The 22,542-nt window shown below is 54.0% G+C and overlaps 1 protein-coding gene across 1 annotated transcript in view; it reads left to right on the top strand.

The window, feature by feature from the left end:
• CACNA1G (calcium channel, voltage-dependent, T type, alpha 1G subunit) overlaps window positions 1-22,542 on the top strand; it is a 65,299-nt gene that overhangs the window by 3,359 nt on the left and 39,398 nt on the right. Inside the window, exons 2-9 of the mRNA XM_006889287.1 lie at window positions 3,967-4,078; window positions 4,233-4,366; window positions 4,951-5,048; window positions 6,996-7,155; window positions 7,673-7,973; window positions 8,146-8,238; window positions 10,536-11,319; window positions 14,821-15,197. Of these exons, the coding sequence (XP_006889349.1) occupies window positions 3,967-4,078; window positions 4,233-4,366; window positions 4,951-5,048; window positions 6,996-7,155; window positions 7,673-7,973; window positions 8,146-8,238; window positions 10,536-11,319; window positions 14,821-15,197 (2,059 nt within the window). The remainder of the gene's footprint in view (window positions 1-3,966; window positions 4,079-4,232; window positions 4,367-4,950; window positions 5,049-6,995; window positions 7,156-7,672; window positions 7,974-8,145; window positions 8,239-10,535; window positions 11,320-14,820; window positions 15,198-22,542) is intronic.

Genomic DNA, 22,542 nt, shown 5'->3' with positions numbered 1-22,542 from the left:
GGGGCTAGGGAGCTAGATGGAATGGTGAGGAGGGATGGAATACCCCTTGGCACCCTTTTGAATCCAGAACCCCCATCTTCCTTCTGGGTCAGCAACACTCCTTCCCACCCGCTTTGCTCTACCGCACTGTTGGGGGACTCCCCATCACCCCTAGTGCCAGTTGGAGCCATTCCTGGGATTACCCCTGCCACATAGCCCCCCCTCACCCCTCGCCTGCTCCCGCCCCAGCTCTCACCCCACCCTGCCTGCCTCAGCCAGGATGGCAACAGACACCACTGCGTTCTCTCTCTCTCTCTCTCTCTCTCTCTCTCTCCCCCTCACACACACACACACACACACACACACACACACAGAGTCACAGACGTTTGAATCAGATTTCTGGCCTATTTCCCCTCCTGGAGATTCCAGCGACCATCTCTCTGGTGTCTCTGTGTCTCAAATCTCTGGCTCTGGGTGGGGCTGCCTGCCTTTCTGTGGGCTTCAGTTTTCAGTTCAGCTGGAAACCTCTCTCCACACACCCACACACTGGACTGGAGGGGTGGGGGAAACCACAGGGAGATGGGTTCCTTGGAGTAGGGGCTCAGCTGAGGGAATCCCCCTTTTCATCTCATGCTGGGGAGTCCCTAGATCCCTCTCCACCTTTGGGATTGCCAAATATGATAGGCACCTACCTTTGGGTTGGTTAAGCCTGAGACGTGCCCCCACCCCATCGCCTCATCCCTTACTAGGAGCCCTTACGGAGCCAGGATTCCTGGGTCCAGGCCCATTTCCCCCTCAGCGTTCCTGGGTCTCAGATTTCCAGGCTCCTGCTGGGGAATAGGGTAGCTGGAGGATCTTTTCCCCTCTCACTTGGAGGTACTGGAGCCCTTGTACCCCTGGAGTTGCCCCAGCACTCCCTCCCTCCTCCCCCTGCTTCCCTCTTACAGCTGCTGGGTAGCCATGGGCTCTAGATAAAGCCCTCGGAGAGGACTTAATTGTGGAGATAACATGCTCTAGTTCTCTCTCCCAGGAGAAAAAAAGGAGGAGGGATAGAAGTGGGATTCCTCTCCCTGACATTTCCTTTTTCTGTGCTTTTGATGGTGGGTTGTGAGAAGAAAGATCCTCCCCTCTACTGTCCCCCCTCCCCCTTTGGGATCCACTCCAGTCTGGACAGTCACCATAGCAACAGTAGACATGTGACTGCACAGGTCTCTCATCATCACTATGGCAACCAGTGTCCCCCGTTCCCTTGGTTGTCATGGAGATTTGTCACATGGTTCCCCCCAACTCAATAACTTGTGGGTCTCCCCAGTTCCCCTTCTTGACGGGAGGATGAGGCAGCAGTCTGGGTAAGGGGTGTTCATTTGTGAGGGGTCCCTTTAATCACCATAGCAGCCAATCCACACCACCTGGTGACACATCTTCCCGTTGTTATGGCAACAGAAGAACATCACACAGTGACATACGGCTATGTTGCCAGGGTAACGAGCCCCACCCTGAAAAGGGTGAAGGACCCTTCTCCCACTCCTCGCTAATGACAGAGTTCCTTTTTTTCCTAGATTCAGGTTGTCGTAAGCATTTCTGTTCCCTCTCCATTTATGCTTACCTGCAGTGAAAGATGAGATGTAGAGGGGGCACAGACTATCCCTTAGAGTGAGTTGAATTGTTAAGCGGATGCTTGAGAAGGGGCTTCCAGGGTTAAGAGCTGTGGGTGAGGTTGTTTGGGAGCAGACTCTGGCCATAGGAGCCTCCATCTGAGCACGTGTAAAGGGAGAAGGGAGGGAAGCATGGCTCCTGGATGGTGTCACCCTCTGCCTTTCCCTCAACTGCAGCTTGGTTACAGTCACTCATCCTTACCAAGGCAAAGGAGGCAGGAGCGCATGAATGGGAAGACATGCCTGGCACCCAAGGAGAGACATTCATTCATTCATTCACTCACTCATTCTCCCCAGGTATTGATCAACTACTGTGTGCCAGGAGGGGTCAGTGTGACCCTTCCTAGGGGAGATGACACAAGTCCATAGTCTGTAACAGTGGGAACTCTGCCATTGGAGGGTTCATACAGACATCCTGAGAGCTACACTGGCGGCCCCTCTTCCAAGGAGAATTCCACACCCCATAGGGATGTTTTTTCCCTTGGACCCTTCCCAGACCCCCTTCCTCTGCAAAGGAAATGAAGGGGACAGCTTGGGAAAGCAGGCTAGCTCTTGAGGGCAAATCATGCTCTTCCCTTTCCAGATGATGGTTCCAAGGGAGCTCCCTCCCTGCCCCCTTTTTTCCAGGGTGACCCCTGGCTGACCTCATTCTGGGGAAAGATCCACTCAGGAAAACAGCTCCATGGAAACAGAGCACTCCTTTGATTCCCCCTTCTATCCACTTACCCCCCAAGACTGACAGTGCTTTTCTTTTAACTCTTATTCTTGTAAGGGATAGCTGTGGTGCCAGGGAACTTCTTAAGTACCAAGGAGAGGTGGCAGGAGGTCCAGAGTAGGAGAACCAGGTGAGAGAGGAGTGGGTAGGAGATGGCAAGGGACTGGGGGGTGCAGTCTGAGATTCAAAAGAGCTGGGGTGTGCCTGGAAAGATCTGTGAGAAAGGTCTTTGAGGTTCTTGTCTCTCTCTTGGGGCTGGCTGAAACCTTGTTCCAGGAGTGAGGTTGAGACAGGAAGATTGATTGATCAGCAGCTCCTGGACCTTTTCCCCACCTCTATTGGGTCTGCTTTGGTGGAGTTCACCTTGAGCTGCTGTGGTACTTACCACCTCCATTCCCTCGGCCTCCTTTCCCCAGTCCCCGTCTCTGCTTGTCTGTTTCTAGCCTCTCTGCCCCTCCCCCCGCCTCATAACCCAGATATTTTCTTTGAGAAAAATGGGATGCTTGGTCGCTTCTCTGTGAGTCTACTGCTTAGGTCCAGAAGTCGAATCCATGCTTCTGCAGACGGGCTAGGGGTGAGTCCTTCGGTAGAGTCTACTGCATGGAAAGACTAGGGTCTAGAAGGAACCAGAAGGGAGTCTGTTTTAGCCAGAATCTGAGCTGGGATTTTGCTGGAGGCCACAGAGTGTGACATGGCTAGTGAGTTGGGGGCTCCTGTCAAGTCTGCATGGGCTAGGGGCTTGTACTAAGCAGTGCGTGGTGTGTCATGGGGCCTCATGACTGAAATGTGTGAATGTGTCTGGACACTGAAGCTATGACTTTGAGATCTGGATGGTCTGGGGAGAGGGTGGTGGTGGGAGAAGACTCAGTCTCGGTGTCCAGTGCTGTGGATGAAGGCCGCGACTGTAGCCCCTCTTGGTGTTTGATGTCTGCCTCGCTGGTCTCCTGGTAGCTGGAGGCATGGCTACTCTTCCCTGCATGCCAGAGCACCCATGGTGGGCAGAGGAAGTACTTTAGGAAGTGAGAAGCTGCACTCCTATCCTGGCTTCTGAGGTGACCTTCAGCACATGTCTCTGATTCTCTGGACCTCAGTTTCCTTAGGTTCTGAGAGGAATTGAATCTTCTATCTTGGATGCTTTACCAAGCTGTGGTGAGCCTGAAATGTGGCACGGTGTGAAGGTGCGTGGTAAACTGTAAGGCAGGCATAATACGACTTTAGGTTTGTGTAACACATTCACATACATCATCTCATTTGCTTCTCACATCTTTCCTGTGAGGTAGAGAGAATGGGATTCAGATTCAGCAGCAAACTCTTGGTGTCTGGCATTTCCATAAGCTGGATCGATTTTATTCCCTAAATGGCTCGTGCAAATAGTCAGGGTATTTGTGGCTTCTCCTACTTAATAGAGGAGGAAACTGGGTCCAGAGAGGGGAGGTGATCAGGGTAAGTCTGGGCCTGGGAGCTGGTGTGGTGTGCAGACCAGGGTCCCCCATCCACCTGGTTGCCTGCTAGCGCTTCAGGTGCGATTGGGAGATCAGTAGGCCAAGGTGGGAGAAGGGGAATGGATGGGATCAGTACCAAGCCTGTTGAGATGTTTTTCCTTGACGACCTCGCTACCTGGTTTGAGCGTATCAGCATGTTGGTCATCCTGCTCAACTGTGTGACCCTCGGCATGTTCCGGCCGTGTGAGGACATTGCCTGTGACTCCCAGCGCTGCCGGATCCTGCAGGTGTGGGACAGGGTGGGGAGAGTGACCTCTGTCATGACACCCCCATGCTCCTTGTCTGCAAGGAGCTCCAGCTCCATTGGTGGGAGCTGTGACTGGGGGCGGGTTGTTCCCCCACCCCCTGCTCAGTTTCAGCAGCCTCTTGTCTCCACATCAGGCCTTTGATGACTTCATCTTTGCCTTCTTTGCTGTGGAGATGGTGGTGAAGATGGTGGCCTTGGGCATCTTTGGGAAAAAGTGTTACCTGGGAGACACTTGGAATAGGCTTGACTTTTTCATCGTCATCGCAGGGTGAGGGCCTGGGCTGGGACGGAAGAGCAAAGGGTCAGAGCAGTCAAGTCCCCAGAGCCAGAGTTCTAGGGCCCCACTCTGGACTCCAGCCCAATCCCAGTTCCTGCTTTCTCCCTTGATTACACGCCAAGAGGGTCCTGAGTTGTAGAAATAGTGAACCGACTCAACTGCTAACCAAAAGATTACAAGTTCAAGTCTACTAACTAAAAGATTAGAAGCTCAATAGGTTCCTTGAAAGAAAGGCCTGGCAGTCTGCGGTTTTAATTAGGTACTGAAACCCCTATGGAGCTCAGTGCTACCCTGACACACGGGTCAGCATGAGTCAGAATTAGCATCAGGTGCCCTGTCCTCCCCAAAGCAGGCTGGCTCCTTGACCCCTTCCTTCATTTACACCCTCCTACCAGTTCTGCCCCTGTTCTCTGACATGAAGACTGTCCTTGGCTTTGAGATGTTCCCAGAGTTCCCAAACTCCAGAGTACCTTGTGGAAGAGGGGGTGGAGTCAGAGGTTTGCTGCCATCCCCATGTCCCCCCAAAGCCTTCTTCACTGACCTCTCTCGGCCACCCTCTGGGTCCCTCCCTGCAGGATGCTGGAGTATTCACTGGACCTGCAGAACGTCAGCTTCTCAGCTGTCAGGACCGTCCGTGTGCTGCGACCGCTCAGGGCCATCAACAGGGTGCCTAGTGAGTGACCCCTTAGTCCCCAGATCCTGATCAAAGATCCCCAAGAGGAAATGTGAACACCTCAGTCCTCCTCTGCAGGCACAGGCCAGGCTGAGGCCATGGGGCCGGCCTCTGAGAGGGACTCAGCTGGGAGGCTGGGCCTCTGAGCCTGGCTCTGGTGTTCTGAGGTTTAAGCTCCTTCTCCTGTCATCATTTCAGCCTAGTTTGGGCTCAGGGTCTCCACTAGCCCTGTTCCTTCACCTCAATAACTGGTCGCCTCACTGGAATAAAGGTGTGGTGGGCACAGTGGAGAGGCAGGCAGGCCAGCAGGAGGGGAGGTGACATACTGGCAGCTGGTTCTAGCCCAAGCAACCCCACACTCAGCCTGGGTCTCACTGGTGTGACCCCACTGGGACACTGAACATGACTACACTCAAGACAATCACTTCATGCCTCACCCTCTTACGTGTCCCCTTCCTCCTCTCCACCCCCTCCAGCCCATTGCAGCGACTGCGGGGACCATTATCTAAATTAAACCGCATTGGTTTCCCTGAGCCAGCCAGGCTTTGGCAGCTCCAGCTCCCCCTTCAGCCTGCCCCCCCACCCTTACTCGGCCCCCTTGCAACTCCCCAACCTACACAAGCTGCAGATGGTCCCCTGCTGTGGTCTTGGAGTTGGAGTAGGGGGTGGGAGCATGTTTCCGGGGCTCTGCTGCTGCAGGAGGCAGCAGCCCCCTTTGCTGGGTGTATGGTGCAAGCCGCCTCTGGGTGGGTTAGAGCTGGGGTGTCGGCTGTGTTAGTGTTAACAGGCAGTCCACGCAGGGTGGGGGCCCCTCCCTCTGCCTTCACCTCCTCTCCCGCCCCAGGTGATGGCTGGCAGATTTATAGGCCTCTGTCTAACCACCGGTGTAATTCCCTTAATGCAAACCCTGAGGAATTGGTCTCAGTTGGAGCACAGAGGAGCTGAGGGGGATGGGGCGGGAGGAGGGGGGAGGGATGAGGAAGCTGGGCTGGAAGGGGCCTGGCCAGTTGCGACAGTCACCCAGAGGAGTAATTATCTGCTGTTGGAAGCTTTTTCCCTAGGGGAGGGGGCACAGGAGGCCATAGGGAGCACTTGGGGAGTCTTTAGAGATCTATGTTTGACAAGGGCTTGGTTGCTTCAGGCAAGTGGTTGAGTCTTAGATCTGAAGTGAGAAAGGAAGTGTCCCTAACAGGGCTGGCGCAGGAGCAGGACACAGGATGGGAGTTTGCTCTCTCTCTCTCTCTCTCTGTGTGTGTGTGGGGGGGGTCTGCTGTTGGACTCCTGAGAAGCATTCTGTGTTTCTTCAAATTCTGCTTGTCGATCTGGGGGGTAAAGGGGCTCAAAACCAGGGTAAAGCAATGGGCAAGATGGCAGATGATTGGCTCTCAAAGTGGGATTCTGCCTGTCAGCTTCTCAGGAGGGTGTTGCCTGCCTCAGTTTCCCCAGTGACCACAATGACAGTAGCTTAGAAAGAGAGAATGACTGTGTCTGTTGAGAGGAAGAAGTTGGAGGTGAGTGTGTAAACGCATGTGCGTGAATAGGATGTGAAAGCAGAAAGCCTAGGTTTACATCCTGGCACCTGCATTCTCAGTGCTGTGACCCAGGACAAGTCCTGTCTGTTCTCTGACTTCCCTTTTAATTGGGGGTGATGTCATCCATGCTGCGATGATGTCAGGGGCCTGGGGTGGGATGCCTGGAAATCATAGTTGCACTGGCTTCTGGTTGGTGGTCCCAGGCCAGACATGGGGGCTGGGGGGTGGGGAGTGCACTGGGGGAGTGCCTGGGACTGCTTGGGGAGTGAAAGGTGTTGCTGGTCTCCTCTCCAGCTTGAGCCAGGCCATGTCCACCTCAGTCCCCGCGGGCCCCTCTGGGAGCGCTGCCAGCCCCGTGGCAGCCAGCCCAGCCGGCTGGCCCGGAGGCCTCAGCGTGGTGACTTGTATCCCACAGGCATGCGCATCCTGGTCACCCTGCTGCTGGACACGCTGCCCATGCTGGGCAACGTCCTGCTGCTCTGCTTCTTTGTCTTCTTCATCTTCGGCATTGTGGGCGTCCAGCTCTGGGCCGGGCTGCTCCGAAATCGATGCTTCCTGCCCGAGAATTTCAGCCTGTGAGTGCTGGACAGCGGGGCTGACCTGGGAGTGACTGCAGGGCTGGGACGGCCCCAGACCAGCCCTGCTCCTGTTGCCATTGACAGCTATTCTCCAACACTGGTTCTCGATCTTAGCTGCCACTGAAATCACCTGAGCAGTTTGTGAACTTATTAATGCGTGGGTCTTAGCCCTGGAGGTTTTGATTTCATTAATCTGGGGTTTAGGCCAGTTGGGGGAGATTTTTAAAAGCTTCTCTGCTGATTCTCTTGTGCAACAGCGTTTGAAGACCATAACTCTAGGGCATAGCTGTCCAATCCTCAACCTTTGAGGGTTGAATTCAGTCTCTTCATTCCCAATACCCTCAGATCCAAGCCCACAAATCCCTGTCCCACCCCCATTTTTGGCCCCCACTCTTGATCTCCTGCTCTGTTCATCCTGTGCCTCTCAACCCCTCACCTAGCCCTCCCTTCGTGGGCCCCCTCCGTGGAAGACCCTGCTCCCCAGCCTCATCCCTGCTCCTTTCCCTGCTTGCAGCCCCCTGAGCGTGGACCTGGAGCGCTACTACCAGACAGAGAACGAGGATGAGAGCCCCTTCATCTGCTCCCAGCCTCGGGAGAACGGCATGCGGTCCTGCCGGAGCGTGCCCACGCTGCGCGGGGAGGGCGGCGGCGGCCCGCCCTGCGGCCTGGACTATGAGGCCTACAACAGCTCCAGTAACACCACCTGTGTCAACTGGAACCAGTACTACACCAACTGCTCCGCAGGGGAGCACAACCCCTTCAAGGGTGCCATCAACTTCGACAACATCGGCTACGCCTGGATCGCCATCTTCCAGGTGGGGCCGCCCGGTGCCGGCAGAGCAGGGCTGCTTGGTTGCCCAGATGCATGTCCCAGGACACACTCTGGCTTTGAGTGGTCCTTCGAAAGGGTGGCAAGGGGTCAGGCCCCCACCCCACGGAGGGCGGGCCGTGGGGGGGGTGTCATTCTGCTGCTCTGCCTCCTCCCAGGTCATCACACTGGAGGGCTGGGTGGACATCATGTACTTTGTGATGGATGCTCATTCCTTCTACAACTTCATCTACTTCATCCTCCTCATCATCGTGAGTGACTCCTCAGGCCCCTCGGGAGGGAGGCTTCCTGGGGAAGTGGTGACAGAGGATTAGGTCTGAGGTTCCTAGCTCTCAGAACATGTCCCATAGAGAAGCAGCCAGTGAAAGCAGTTGTCCTGTAGTGAAAAGACACCAGAGGAGTCAAGAGGGAATCCAAGGTCAAGGCCTGGTTCTATCACTTACCACCGTTTGACCTTGGGCCTGTGATTCCCCATGAGGCTCCAGCCTCATCCCTCGCTTTCATAAAACAGATAACTCTCAGCCTTGCATGATGTGACACCTCCTCCCATGTAGGACTTCTGGAAATGACTAAGGACAGTTTCTGGTTTCTGCCACGCCAACGGGGAGCTTTGTTGACATTTTGTTGGGCAGAGGAGTGGGAAGGGGGTTGCTGAACATCCTGAGAGCACAGTCCTGCAAACAAAAAATTGTCCGGCCCCAAATCCCCACCATTTAGTGTTGGGAGATGCTGCATGACCCTCGGTTCCTTTTACCTCAGACATTCCAGGATGTTATGATGGCGGCAGAGGCAAAAGTAGCACTATTTCATAGTTTTAATCACTCCCATTCATAGTTAATAATTTAATTGCTACTATTTGTTGCTAATATTTATTGGACACTTGCTGGACACCAGCCCCTGGTCTAAGCACTTTTTATTGTGACTTACACACAGCTAAACATATCTCAGCACTTTGTACACCAGCCCATTCAATTTTCGCCACCATCCTGTAATCATCTTCTGTTTTACAAATGAGGAAATGGTCATTTCCTGTGCATCTGACCCCACTATGTGCTTTGCATATGCCATAGATTTAAGTCATTCAACAAGGAGGGGGAGGGGGGTGTCTCACCACCAGCTGGGTGCTATAGCCTCTGCTGCTCTGATTGTCCTCATGGTGCCCCTCAGAGGTGTCCAGTGTAGGGATCATGGTGCCCAGCTCATTAATGAGAACTGTAAGCTTCAGAGAGGTCGGTCCCTTGGCCAAGATCACACAGCAACAAAGTGACTGGAGCTGACAATTCAATGCCAGGCTACTGACTCTGAGTCCAGCTACCTTTCCATGTCACCAGAAGTCAGTGACTGAGCCAGAGAAGGGGTATTGAGATATTGAGGTACAGAGATTAAGGTACTGAGATCTTCTAAGAGCTAGAGCAAGTTCCTAAGAGAGATGTAGAGTGGGTAAGGCTGCTCCTGATGGAGCCAACAGAGGTCCTAAGAAACTGCTTATCCCAAGTCCTTGAGGCCTCCCCAGAACCCCAAATTTCTCCTGGTTGGAGGCTTGTCCCCACTCCACCCATCACCTCAGGGGATGAGGCCAGTGCTTAGGGAGATTTCTTCACTCTACTGCTCTCCTGAGCTTGGGGGAGGGGAGCAGACAGGAAGGTAAGGGGCCTAGTTTCCACCCTCCCACACACCCCTTGAAAAATCTTTCCAAACAGCTCTCTGGAATCACACTAGTGAAGCTAATTATCATAATTACTAGGATGTGATCTAGAAAAAAAAATCTGCTTTGTCACCATAAATATTCATTTCCTACATTCTGGATTGTTGTCTAAGCAATAACCACCTCAGAGCCCTGAGGAAGCTGAGATACGGAGACAGGGGCGGAGGGGGTGGACGTGGCGTGGAGTGGAGTGGGAGCATTGTTGGCCGGGTGGGGTGGTAGTTGGGCTAATACCTAAGCTCTGGATCCCTCCTCCCTGGGGGAGCGAGGGGCCCAGGGAAGAGGGAGCGTTAGTTCTCTTGGTCAAATGAGGATTTTGAGGGGTCAAGGGTCTCGCTCAAGGTCATGCAGTGATAATTGGGATTCGAAACAGGAATCTTGTGTATAATGTTTTTTTTTTGCCAAGATCTCAAGGGCTCAGTCAATCTAGCCTGAAAACCCCATGACGTTCATTTCCACCGCATTCCCAATTTATTCCTAACAGAATGAGTCTCCATGGATAGTTGTGTTTAGGGCAGGGAGTTGGAGGATATTCTTGCAAGACAGCATCATGCTTAACTGCACCGTCCTGTAATTACGGAGTGCTCCGTTCACGTCTCAGCGTGACTGAGCCTCAGCTGAGTGATCTTGGGCAAATGCCTCAGCCTCTCTGAACCTCAGTGTCCTCACTGTCGGATGGAGGTGATGCTAGTGACCCCGGAGGTGTGCTATGACCCTTAAGGTAGTCTAGACGTAAGAGCTAAATCCAGCACCTGGGCCACAGGAAGTGCTCACTACTGGGCACCTAGCAGTGGGATTCAAGTTTCTTCAGGTCGTCTCCTCTTTCTGTTCCCACCCCAACAGGTGGGCTCCTTCTTCATGATCAACCTGTGCCTGGTGGTGATTGCCACGCAGTTCTCAGAGACCAAGCAGCGGGAGAGCCAGCTGATGCGGGAGCAGCGGGTTCGCTTCCTGTCCAACGCCAGCACGCTGGCCAGCTTCTCGGAGCCAGGCAGCTGCTACGAGGAGCTGCTCAAGTACCTGGTGTACATCCTCCGCAAAGCCGCCCGCAGGCTGGCCCGGGTCTCCCGGGCGGCGGGGGTCCGGGCAGGCCTCCTGAGCAGCCCAGCCGCAGGGGGAGGGCAGGATGCCCAGCCCAGCGGCAGCTGTTCTCGCTCCCACCGCCGTCCATCCGTCCATCACTTAGTGCACCATCACCACCACCACCACCACCACTACCACCTGGGCAACGGCACGCTCAGGGCCCCCAGGTCCAGCCCGGAGATCCAGGACAGGGAAGCCAACGGGTCCCGCCGGCTCATGCTGCCACCACCCTCGACACCCGCCCTGTCTGGGGGGCCTCCGGGGGGTGCAGAGTCTGTGCACAGCTTCTACCATGCTGACTGCCACTTGGAGCCCGTCCGCTGCCAGGCGCCCCCTCCCAGGTCGCCATCCGAGGCATCGGGCAGGACTGTGGCCAGTGGGAAGGTGTACCCCACTGTACACACCAGCTCCCCACCAGAGCTGCTGATGGAGAAGGCTCTAGTCGAGGTGGCTCCTGCCTCGGGGCCCCCCACTCTCACCAGCCTCAACATCCCCCCTGGACCCTATAGCTCTATGCACAAGCTGCTGGAGACCCAGAGCACAGGTGAGAACTCAGGTCGGGGTGGTAGGTGACCCTTGCCTGGGGATCAGGTGCTGCCCTAGAGAGGACTTGGGGTCTAGGGTGTGGGACTCACCCATTCAGTTCTTCATGACCTTTTGCAAGTGGTGTTTAATTTTTTCTTGTCTGTTAATATGGGAACAGGAATTTCTACTTGGGAATAATAATAACAAGGATACTAAAGCACAGTGGTTAAGCCCTCAGCTCTTAACCAAAACGTTGGTGGTTTGAACCCACTAGCTACTCTATGGGAGAAAGATGAGAGAGTTTGCTTCCATAAGGATTTATAGCTTTGGGTGAGCTCTGGTGGCCTAGTGGCAAGAAGCTGCACTGCAGTCATAGAGGTGCACAGTTCAAATCCACCAGATGCTCTGCTGAAGAAGGAGAGACAATCTCCTCCTGTACCAGTCAGATCCTATTTGACGGTACATACATAAATATATAATAATAATAAAAGACTTACAGCTTTGGAAATCCTACGGGACACCTCTGCTCTAGAGGGTCCCTGTGATTCAGAAATGATGTGACAGCAATGAGTTCGTGTTTTGTTTTCATAATAATAGTTACCATGTGCAACAGTGGGCTTGACCACTGGAGTTGTAAGGATGGCGCTGGATCGAACAGGGCTTTGCTGTTGTACATAGAAGCATTAAGAGCTGGAGTCAGTTTGACAGCATCTCACATCATGTCATGAAGGGGCACAGCAGTTATGATTTGGATGCTAATTTCAAGGTTGTTGGTTCAAATCCACATACTAGGTCTTGGGAGGGGGGAACTTAGTGATGTGCTCCTATAAAGACTATTGGAAAGAAAAGCCTGTGGGACAGTACTACCTTGTCATCTGAGGCTGCTGTGAGTTAAGTCAGCATCTTAGAACAGTCGTATCTTGAGTGCCTGCTGTGTGCTCTACTCTGTGCTATTTGAATGATAGTAACAGTTCATCCTTGAGCATGCTTGTCACATACTCTACGGGCAAAATTCCACTGAATCCTCCTGACAGCTCAGGTGGTGAGCTTTCTTAGCAGCGTGTGTGAGGAAAAGGGGCTTAGACAGATTTTGTGCTTTGTCCAAGGCCTTGCTGCTGGGAAGTGGGATGGATCTGGGGTTTGGACTTGGGGTGTTCAGCTCAAAGGACCTGATTGCTTTAAGTCTCGGAGGACAGTGTGCCCAGTGCTCTCCAAGAAAGGGACACTCATGAAAATGAGTTTCATCCTTTCCCTACAAGGAGACCCAGGACTGCGGCAGGCAGTCTGAGGGATTGTTACTCTAATGGGTGGGACCTCAGTGGGGAGTGAGAAGCTTGTTGCCTGTGGGTGGCCCCAAGTCTGAGAGTGGTGGTAGGCTCTTCCCCAGCAAATAGACCATTTGTGGCGGCTGTCCAGGCTTGAGCTTTAGGAAGGACAGGCATGTGGAGCAATGTGGGATGTTGTGTGGGAGCGTTGGATGGGACAGGAAGGTGTTATCACATGATGCAGTGTGAAGAGTGCTCCCTGCCATGGGATGCGAGCCAGTCACATGCACATATGTGTCAGGTGGAACTGGGGCCGTCATTATTACCAGTGGCGCTAGTTCATCCCTCCCATGTGCCTGCTACAGATGGGCCCTGAGCTGGTTGCCTTCAGCTCATGCTTTACCTGGGCGGTCTTTGAGGTTCCTGTCACCTCTCAAATTCTGTGACCAAATCTACCCTTAAGTGATGTCTAGGGGCGGGACATGTGTGCCAGCCTGCACATCCAGTGTGTGTATGCATACATGTGTGTACACACATGTGTTCAATGTGTGCATACAGGCAGGTGTGTCTGAGAGTAATGTGCTTGTGTGTGTGCCTGTGCATGGCATTTGTGTGTCTGTCTGTGAGTGCACATGTATAAGGTTCGTGTTTGGTATGTACATGCATGTGTGTACTGTATGGTGTGCAGATGGCATGTATGTGGTTGTGTACGTCTGATGTGTGCGTTCAGGGCATGCAGGTGTGGAATGTGCAGATGCTGTATGTATCTATGTGTCCAGTGTGTATAGGTAGGTACATGTACATGTGTATGTAGGTACATATTTGGTGTGCCCACACTCTTAGCACCAGTAGCCAGGAAATAAAAAAACATTGCGATGGGAAAGTCTGCTGTTAGTGACCTCTCCAGCAATGGTGTCACTCTGGAGACTAAGGTGTGTCTGATAGAGGCCATGGTCTTTGCAATCACTTGTTATTCATCAGAGAGTTGGACAATGACTAGGGAGGATAGAAGGAGAATTGATGCCTTTGAGCTGTGGTGCTGGAGAAGAGTATTGAATGTACCATGGACTGCCAAGAAGACAAACAGATTCATCCTGGAGAGGGTTAAACCAGGCTACTCCTTGGAGGCAAGGATTCTGGGGCTTCATCTGACATACTTTGGACATGTTGTAAGGAGGGACAGGTCCTTGGAGAGGGACATCATGCTTGGGAGGGTGGAGGAACAGTGCAGGAGGGGAAGGCCCTCCATGAGGTGGATTGATTCAGTGACTGGGATAATCGGGATGGATGTGTCAGAGACAGTGTGATTGGCACAGGATAGAGCAGGGTTTAGGGCTGTTGTACATAGGATCATTATGAGTCGCAAGCGACTTGACGGCACCCCACAACAACAGCGAGTGTGGTATGAAGATGGAAATACGTTGTGCATGTATGTGTGGTTTATGTGGCATGTGTTCTGGTGTACATATACATGTGTGCGTGCATGTCTGTGTGTTGGGTAGATGTGCGTGTGTCTTAAAAATCCTTTGGTAAATGATGCCCAGTGTTGATATGGGGACTAGGCTGTTCTAAGCTTCTTAATGAGGATTCTTAGATTTAGAGGAGGTCCTCACCTCAAAGGACATCAAGGTCACCTCTCTGCCTGAACTCTAGGGCACTCCATCAGTGACTGCCAGTGGGGTGCTGCTGGCATTGGGAGCATCTTCTTCTTTAGGAGGAGCTCGGGTGTTTCAGGTTAAAGCACATTGTTGGTTTTTCAAAATGTGGTCTAGATTAAAGTATTTGGCTGCTAACCAAAAGGTCAGTGGTTTGAATTCAGCAGTTGTTCTGCAGGAAAGATGTAGCAGCCTGCTTCTGTAAAGACTGAGTGCCTTAGAAACACTACGGGACAGCTCGCCTCTGTTTTGTTGGGTCGCTGTGAGTTGGAATCTACTCTGTGGTAGTTGGAATCTACTCTGTGGTAGCTGTTGTTAGTGCTGTCGAGTCGAGGAGAACTCACAGCGACCCAGTGAACAACAGATCTGAACCCTGTCCTATGCTGTGCCAATAGCTATGGTAGTAAATTTGGAGGCCTTGTTGTTTCTTGTTCAAGATGTTCACAGTTATAAGGTATTCAGCCCATATAACCCCTAAGTGCCTCATGCCCCCTCACTGTCACCACCCCAATCCCCACACTCATTTCATACAGGCTGTAAGGGCAGGGCTGCTCCAGGTGAGAACTCTTGTTACCTCTAACCACTACTCTCCTGTCCCAGGTGCCTGCCAAAGTTCTTGCAAGATCTCCAGTCCTTGCTTGAAGGCAGACAGTGGAGCCTGTGGTCCAGACAGCTGCCCCTACTGTGCCCGGGCCAGGGCAGGGGAAGTGGAGCTCCCAGACCATGAGATGCTTGACTCAGACAGCGAGGCAGTTTATGAGTTCACGCAGGATGCCCAGCACGGCGACCTCCGGGACCCCCACAACCAGCGGCGACGGAGCCTGGGCCCGGACACAGAGCCCAGCTCAGTGCTGGCCTTCTGGAGGCTGATCTGTGACACCTTCCGGAAGATTGTGGACAGCAAGTACTTTGGCAGGGGAATCATGATCGCTATTCTGGTCAACACGCTCAGCATGGGCATTGAATACCACGAGCAGGTAGGGTCACGGGCAAGGGCAGGGGGCTGGGGACTCCCTTCTATCCACTGTCCACTCTACTCTGTACAGGGCAGAGAGGGGGAGCAAAGGATGCAACAATGCGTGGGGACTTGGGAGGAGGCCAGGGCAGTGGCAGAATTGAATTGGGCATGTTTTATCTAGGAAGGCTTCTTGGAGGAGGTGGGCTTGAAAGGGTTTGGATGAATGTTGAGAACCAGCATGTGAGTATGGACTCCTGCAATGGGGGTACAAGTCTCTCGATGAGATCTCCACTGTTGGAGAGTTTGTAGTAGGGGGAACTATTGAGGGGTTCAGAGTGCGGTGGTGAATCCCTATATCCACCTGGTTCACTATGCGGTGTGGATTGCCTTTGCCTGGAGGAGGGCTGCTGGGCCAATGTGAGGAGAGGTGGAATGGAGGTCGGCCAGTGGAGTCGGGAGGGAGCGGGGCGCCGGCCTCTGGAGTCTCGCTGTGAGAGTGGATGAGAGTGCCCAGCATGGCGAGGGGACTTGAAACCATCGCGTTTGAGGAATCGTTCTAAGAACTGGGATGTTTAGTCAGGAGAAGAGGAGGCTCAGCAGGGACAGGCGAGCTGTCTTCAAATATTTGAAGGGCTGTCATGTGGAAGAGGGAGCAGGCTTGTTTTGTGGGGCCGATGGCTGCGAGCAATGGGATCTGGGCTGTGGGGGAGGTGGCTGTTCGCTCTCAGCTCTTTGTGCTTTGCCAACACCAAGGACGAAGACAGTCTGGGGATGCACTGATGCCCCCTTCCCCCATGGGGCTGCACCCATAGCAGGGAGTGGGGGCCAGAACAGGCACTGCTGGGGGCCTAACCCCCTTCACCTTACAACCTGGTTGGCTGATTCCCTTCTTTCCAGAAGTCAGCTCTCTTTGCCACTTTGATCTCCCAGGTGTACCCCGCCCCCTTTGGAGAAAGAGAGGGGCCGTAGGCAGGTGCCACTTTTCACCGGCTCTTCACTGCTCTTCTCTCTAGGCAGTGGCAGCCCAGGGGTGGGAACTGGGCCAGTAGAGCCTGACCTTTCCTGGTGTGAAGTTGAAGCAGTGCATCCCCTCCGCCCACCTTGACCTCTACGATGTGGGGCTGTGCAAGGCAAGACAGGATCTAGGTGACTCAGCGACACAGGACCAGGGGCTCCCACCTAAGCGTAGGAGTGTAGGTACAAGCCAGGGCTGGAGCAGACAGTGAAATACTCACTCTCCAGGGGATCCCGAAGCCTGACCTCCAATCCCGCTGACCTCTGCACCTGAAGTGCTGTGAGAGCCCCTGCCCACGCTGCTGGGCCAGGCCTAGCGCTCCGCAGGCCCCCAGTATCCCTCCATCATGTCATGCTTGGCAACCCTCCCTCTCGCCTCAGCCCCCTCCCCTTGCAGCCAGCTGTGCCCAGTTCCTTCCCAACATAGGCAGTGCCAGAAGGGGGTCAGGGCACCGCCTGGGGTGCCAGCAGGTGGGCGTGCATGGCACAGTGGTGGGTGTGTTGTGTCTGGGCCGCGTGGGGCGTGGGTGTGTGTGCACACACGCACTCTGCCAGCCTCCCTGGGAGGGGTGCTCTGTTCTACCAGGCTGGTAGTGAAGGGTGGGAACAGATTCTCGGCTCTGCGGACCCCATTGTGCTGGCATCTGAGCCTGAGCTTCAGCTTCCCTGGAAAGGGGTGCCTTGCCAGTGTCCCCTCTCCCCCAGGAGTATGCCCGGCAAGCCCTGCCCAGCCAGATGCTGTTGGTGGAGACTGACTGCACTGGGAAGAAGCTGAGTCACACAGACTGAAGGCAGATGAAGCCACAGCACGAGGGCTTTCAGTTAGACGTCAAGAAGGACGCCCCATTGGAGAGGCAGTAAAAGTGATCTGTCAGGGGCGCCTGCAGCATCTCCTCGCCCAGGTTCTCCTGCCTGTTCAGCAGCAGGGAGCTCCTACTCAGTGTCTGCTCCAGGCGGGAGTTTGTCCCCATACCTGGTTGCTGAGGGGCCGGTGGGGGTGAGGGAGCCTCCCCAGCCGCGTGAATGAGTGACTGCGGGCTGCAGGCTCATGGTCCGGGGGTGGGAGAAGTCCCAGAAGCAGTCATGGCCCTGTGCTCAAGGCACTGCAGCGTGAACGTCCTGCCATCTGGACCCAGTGAGGTGCTGGAAGGGGGTGCTGGGCATGAAGAGAGAAAGGGGCCGAGAGACAGAGACACAGAGGGGATGGCAGAGACATGGATGGAAGCACAGCAGGAGACATAGAGACACAGAGGGAGAGACAGATGGATGGAAGCACAGCAGGAGACACAGAGCAGGGGGCACAGAGTCAGGGGTTGTTGGAGAGCTGAGGAGAGGGAGATGGAAGGATATAGGGAGATGGAAGACAGAGACCCAGAGATGAGGGAGACAGAGACCCAGAGATGAGGGAGACAGAGACCCAGAGATGAGGGAGACAGAGACCCAGAGATGAGGGAGACAGAGACCCAGAGATGAGGGAAACAGCGACCCAGAGACAAGGGAGACAGAGATCCGGAGACGAGGGAGACAGAGACCCGGAGACGAGGGAGACAGAGACCCGGAGACGAGGAGACAGAGACCCAAAGACGAGGGAGACAGAGATCCTGAGATGAGGAAGATAGAGACCCAGAGATGAAGAAGACAGAGACCCAAAAGGAGAGATGGAGATAGAGGGGAGACAGAGACCAAATAGCCATAGAGATAACAGGAGTGGTGGTGACAGAGACTCAGAGTCAAGGGGGATGGAAACATGAAGAGATGAAGTTCGAGGTGGTGACAGACAGAGAGTCAGAGAGGGAGATGAAGACAGCGATTGAGACCCCAGTGCATGGTGGGCAGCAAAAGAGCAGAGACAGAGAGATACTCAGATGGAACCTTCCATATAAAAAGAGAGGTGGAGCCGCCTTGGGAAAGAGAGGTGAGAGAGATGGCGAGCGAGCGAAGGTGTCTGCAGAAGCTGCCAGGCCATGGAACCAGCGCCTCCTAGGTTTCCTGCGGTGCCCTTAATGAGGCGATTGTGTCCATTGATCCTCATATCGACCAGATCTGGGGAGGGGCACTGAGAACATGTTGCTAATCCTCTCTCTTGGCCCAGTGCTGCTGCCCTCTTCAGGAGCTGTGCTTGCCCCATAGTCACCTACCTTGCCCATCATTCAGATGTCCTGCGAGAATGCTACTGTTGCCCCTGCCTCTCTTCACCAAACTGAGGAGAAAATACCCATTTTGTGAGGCCCTTTCCTGCTCAAGGCTGGTCTCATGCTGCTCCCACTCTCCTGCTCCCCTCCATTTAACCCTGCGGATGGAGAGCTGGAAGGATTGACCTTCCCAAAGGAAGGGAATAGTGGGAACAAGGAAATGGGACCACTTGAGTCAAAGTAGAGGATGATCTGATGGGGCTGAACATGTGTGTGTGCCCTGTCCACTAGGGGGCAGTGCATGGAGCCCAGGTGGTTTTTATTTATGCATCCGTGCATGCATCCATGCACCCATCATTCAGCCGTCCATGGTACACCTGTCCTAGTATGCCTGAGCTGAGCCCAAGCAGTGCTATGCCTGTGAGTTTTAATAAAGCAGTTGCCACTGAAGCTATTCCAATTCATGGAAGCCTTATGTGTGTCAGAGCAGAACTGTGCTCCACAGTGTTTTGTTGTTTTGTTTTGTTTTATTTTTCTTCTTATGGAAGTAGATCACCAGGCATTTCTTCCAAGGTGCCTCTCGGTAATCTCTACCCTTTCAGTTAGCAGCCAATTGTATTAGCCATTTGCACCACCCAGGGACTCTAAATCTTTAACAGAGCCCTGATTTGTAGCTTTTGCTTATTTTCATGGCAAAAAGAAATGCTCCCATCACAGCCAATTTTAAGATACCAACGTGATGCCACCGCACATGAAATTGGAAAGAGAAGTGCACAGTAGGCTCCATTGAACCGAAGCAAGTCAGCTCTAGCATGCCACTGGGCTAGCAGCCCCCTCCTTCCTCTCAGAGAGGTTACCAACAGCCATGGTTACACACAGAGAGGGATATAGGAGGAGGAAGAGTGGTATGCGACCCAGACTGGGGGAGGAGTCAGGGAAGGCTCCATGGAGGAGGTGACCTCTGAGCTCCTCCAGTGAAGATGGAGGGCAGGACATGCACGGGGAGGGCAAGGGGTACCAGATATCAACTTAGAAAATTTGTTAAGAGTCCAGAATGAGCAGAGGCTGGAAAGGGCACGTGACAGGAGATGATCTGGGGAAAGAAAAGAACCACCACACCAAAACCAACAGAAACAACCCTGAGAGTCAGAGGAAGGAGTTTGGATTTTCTACGGAAGGTAGTAGGTTCTCAACAAAAAGTTCTAAACAGATCAGGGATACAAACTGGGTTGTGCTTTATCCAAAGTCCTCTAGGAGCCATATGATGAATAGAAGAGGGGAGCGAGGTACAGGAAACCAGGAGGCCAGTGAGGAGGAGGCTGCTGCAATGGTTCAGGCAGCCAGAAATGCACCTTTGCCTCTGGAGATGGAGTGAGGAGGGCTCGAGAGAGCCAACAGGGGGCTGAATCTGCAGGACTCAAATTGGCTGTCTGGGGAAGAGGTTTGTGCCTGGGGTGGGAGCACTAGGAGTTGAGCAGATTTGGGCTGAAGAATGTATTGTATACACAGTGCCTATGGGATATTCCTGGCCCATAGCCAGCAGGTTGCTGGAGCTCAGAGAATGAGTTGTCTCCTGAGGCCTGTCTGCTGCCCAGGTCTGTACCTGGCGGGTCCCACAGAAGAGGAGCTGGGAGCTAGGATGGGGTCGTGAGGACACATGAGTCTCCTAATCCGTCAACCCTCAGGCAGGTGCTAGGCTCTTATCCTCAAAGAGGACGTCTAGGGAGGGGTGGGGACCTACAGCTCAGTGGTCTGCAGATGGAGGTGGGGGAGAGAGGGTCTGAGGCAGAGGAAGCACAGAGCAAGAGATGATTCTGCTCATTGCTCAGACGCTGGCCCATCCTGTCACTCCAGATATGTGTCCAGAGAGGGTTTCTATTTATAAGTGAGTGAGGTCGGCTGTTCCCAGAGAAGCAGCTGGGGGTGGGGCAGAGGTGAGGAGAGATGTGGTCTTACCTTTCTTGGGGAGTCACAGATTCCTTTTGGATCCTGCTACAAGCTAGGGGACCCTCACTTGTGTATGTTGTTACTGTGTGCCATTGAGTTGATTGTGATTTGTGGTGACCCCCTTTTGAGAGCACACAGCTACCCTACAGGGTTTTCGGGGCTGCAGTCATTACAGGAGCAGGTTGTTAGGTCTTTTCCCCACAGAGCTGCTGGGTGAGTTTGAACCAACAGCTCTTGGGTTAGCAGCCAAATGCTTTACCATTGTAGCACCACGGCACCTTTCACCTGTATGTTGTTATGAACTGTTGAATTGGAACCAACTCATAGCTGACCCTCCAGCAGGTTGGAGTTTTTTTCCTGTTCTTTTTTTTAGTGGTTTGCATGCTCCAGCAGGTTTTCAGAGGCAGTAAATTGCATGGGAGAACATTGCCCATCTTTCTCCTGTAGAGCAGTTGTGGGATTTGAACCATATTCCTTCGGGTTGGCAGTGCAACTCTTTACCACTAAACCACCAGAGCTCACCTGTGCAGGCCCCAGCGCCACCGAACATGGCCTTTAAGGGCCTGGGTTAATGGACACCCGCTAGCCCCACAGACCTCGGTCTTCAGACAGAGGCACCGTGCTGAGGAGCCGTGCCTGGAGCCATGCAGGGCTTTGGGACTGACCGCCTCCTCTGAGCCCCAGATTTCCACGCGATTGTTACAGGTGTGGGAGGGAGAAGCAGCTGCTGGGATCTGTCCAGCTAAGGGGGTGCTCCTGTTCTTCCAGGCACATCTGGGCTCCAGGCTTCCCCAGTTCAGCAAACATAGTGTGTGCTCTGTGCTGGTATAGAGGGCAAAGGGATGGGGCAGAGGACAGAGGCTCAACTCTGTGGAAGGATATGACAGGCCTTTATGAAGGAGGTACCTTTTGAAATGAGCCTCAAAGTCTCAGGTGGAACTGTAATAGCTGAAATTAGGAGCAGAAAGGTCTAAGTGGAGGGATAAGTCCATCAGCCTGGCCTGGAGATGCACAAGCTGGAATTGGAGAAGGGACTTGGGTTTTGAACTAGGGCTGACGTGAGTCCAGTAGTGTTGAAGGAAGCTGGAGTTGCCAGCGGAGACAGACCAGAGTAGGGACGGGGCTGGACTATTTCTGTTGTCCAGCTCAGAGGTAATGAGGGTCCCAACTGAGGCAGTGGCTGGAGTGGGAAGTCGGGGGAGGCGGGTGGAGCAGTTGGTAGTGTTACGATGTCGGGGCCTGGCACCTGCTGCCGAGGAGGGCTGGCAAATCCTAGATGACTCCAAAGTTCCCAGACAGAATTCTGAGAATGGTGAGAAGTAGGGAGAAGGAGCAGGTCTGAGGGAGGAGGCGACGTGCTAAGTCTAGATGGCTGGGGGCCAGCCTGGAAGACTGTCAGGCAGGCGTTGGTTCTGGACAAGGGGCCAGGGGCTGGGAGGCTGTTCAGTGTTGTCTACACCCTTGATGGCAGCTGAAGAGGCTGGAGGGGGTGAGATGGCAGAGGGAGGGAGCAAATAACTCTGAGGAATGTCTATTGAGGGGAGAGTGTGAAGCCAGGAAAGGAGGCCTAGGAGGGGTGGTGGTGGGCACAGGGTCACAGGAGGATTGGCACCAGGCTCAGCAGCTGCAGAGGGATCCATAAAAAGAAGGGCTGAAATTGGTGGCTGCTGGGTTCCAGGGCTGGGTGGGCTCAGAACCTGCAGCTTTAGGGCTGGGGGGTTAGGAGATGGGCAAGATGATGACCAGTGACCAGCGGGACAGGCCCAGAGGCACCTGGGGGAGGGCGAGTGAGATCCTGGTGCAGGTGAAGGAGGGGTTGGCCCCTTCTGAGGCAGGAAGAAAGGTGAAGAGGACAAAGAGCTATGGGAGCAGAGGGAAGCCCAGCCAGTGAGAAGTGAAGCTGAGGTCGGACTGGGGCGTGGGGGTGGGGGCTGAGGAAGGGGGGAGGGTTCGTGGCAGCTCCTGGGGCAAAGAATAAAGGGCTGTGAATAAAGGCTTGGGACTGGCAGAGGCCACCCAGCAGGAACTCTGTGCCCAGTCAGCACAGGTTCGTGACTATGGCTCTCTAGCAATGCTCAGCAGTTTAGGAGGAAGTGGGGGAGGAGGGCCCTTACTTGGGCTGGGTGGAGGGTGAGGGGGTGCTGGTCCTCTGAGGTCCTGAGGGCAGCTTTGAGTGGTCCACTACAGACTCCAGGGTCAAATGAGTGAGAGGCGGGGGCCGTAGCTCCAGAGGGTAGCTGTCAGGAGTGACTGTGTTGAAGCTGTGTGGGC

The sequence above is a fragment of the Elephantulus edwardii genome, unplaced genomic scaffold, assembly GCF_000299155.1.
Source record: "Elephantulus edwardii isolate Elephantulus edwardi_28Jun2011 unplaced genomic scaffold, EleEdw1.0 scaffold00077, whole genome shotgun sequence".
NCBI lineage: Eukaryota > Metazoa > Chordata > Mammalia > Macroscelidea > Macroscelididae > Elephantulus > Elephantulus edwardii.
This window is presented reverse-complemented; position numbering and strand designations above follow the sequence as displayed.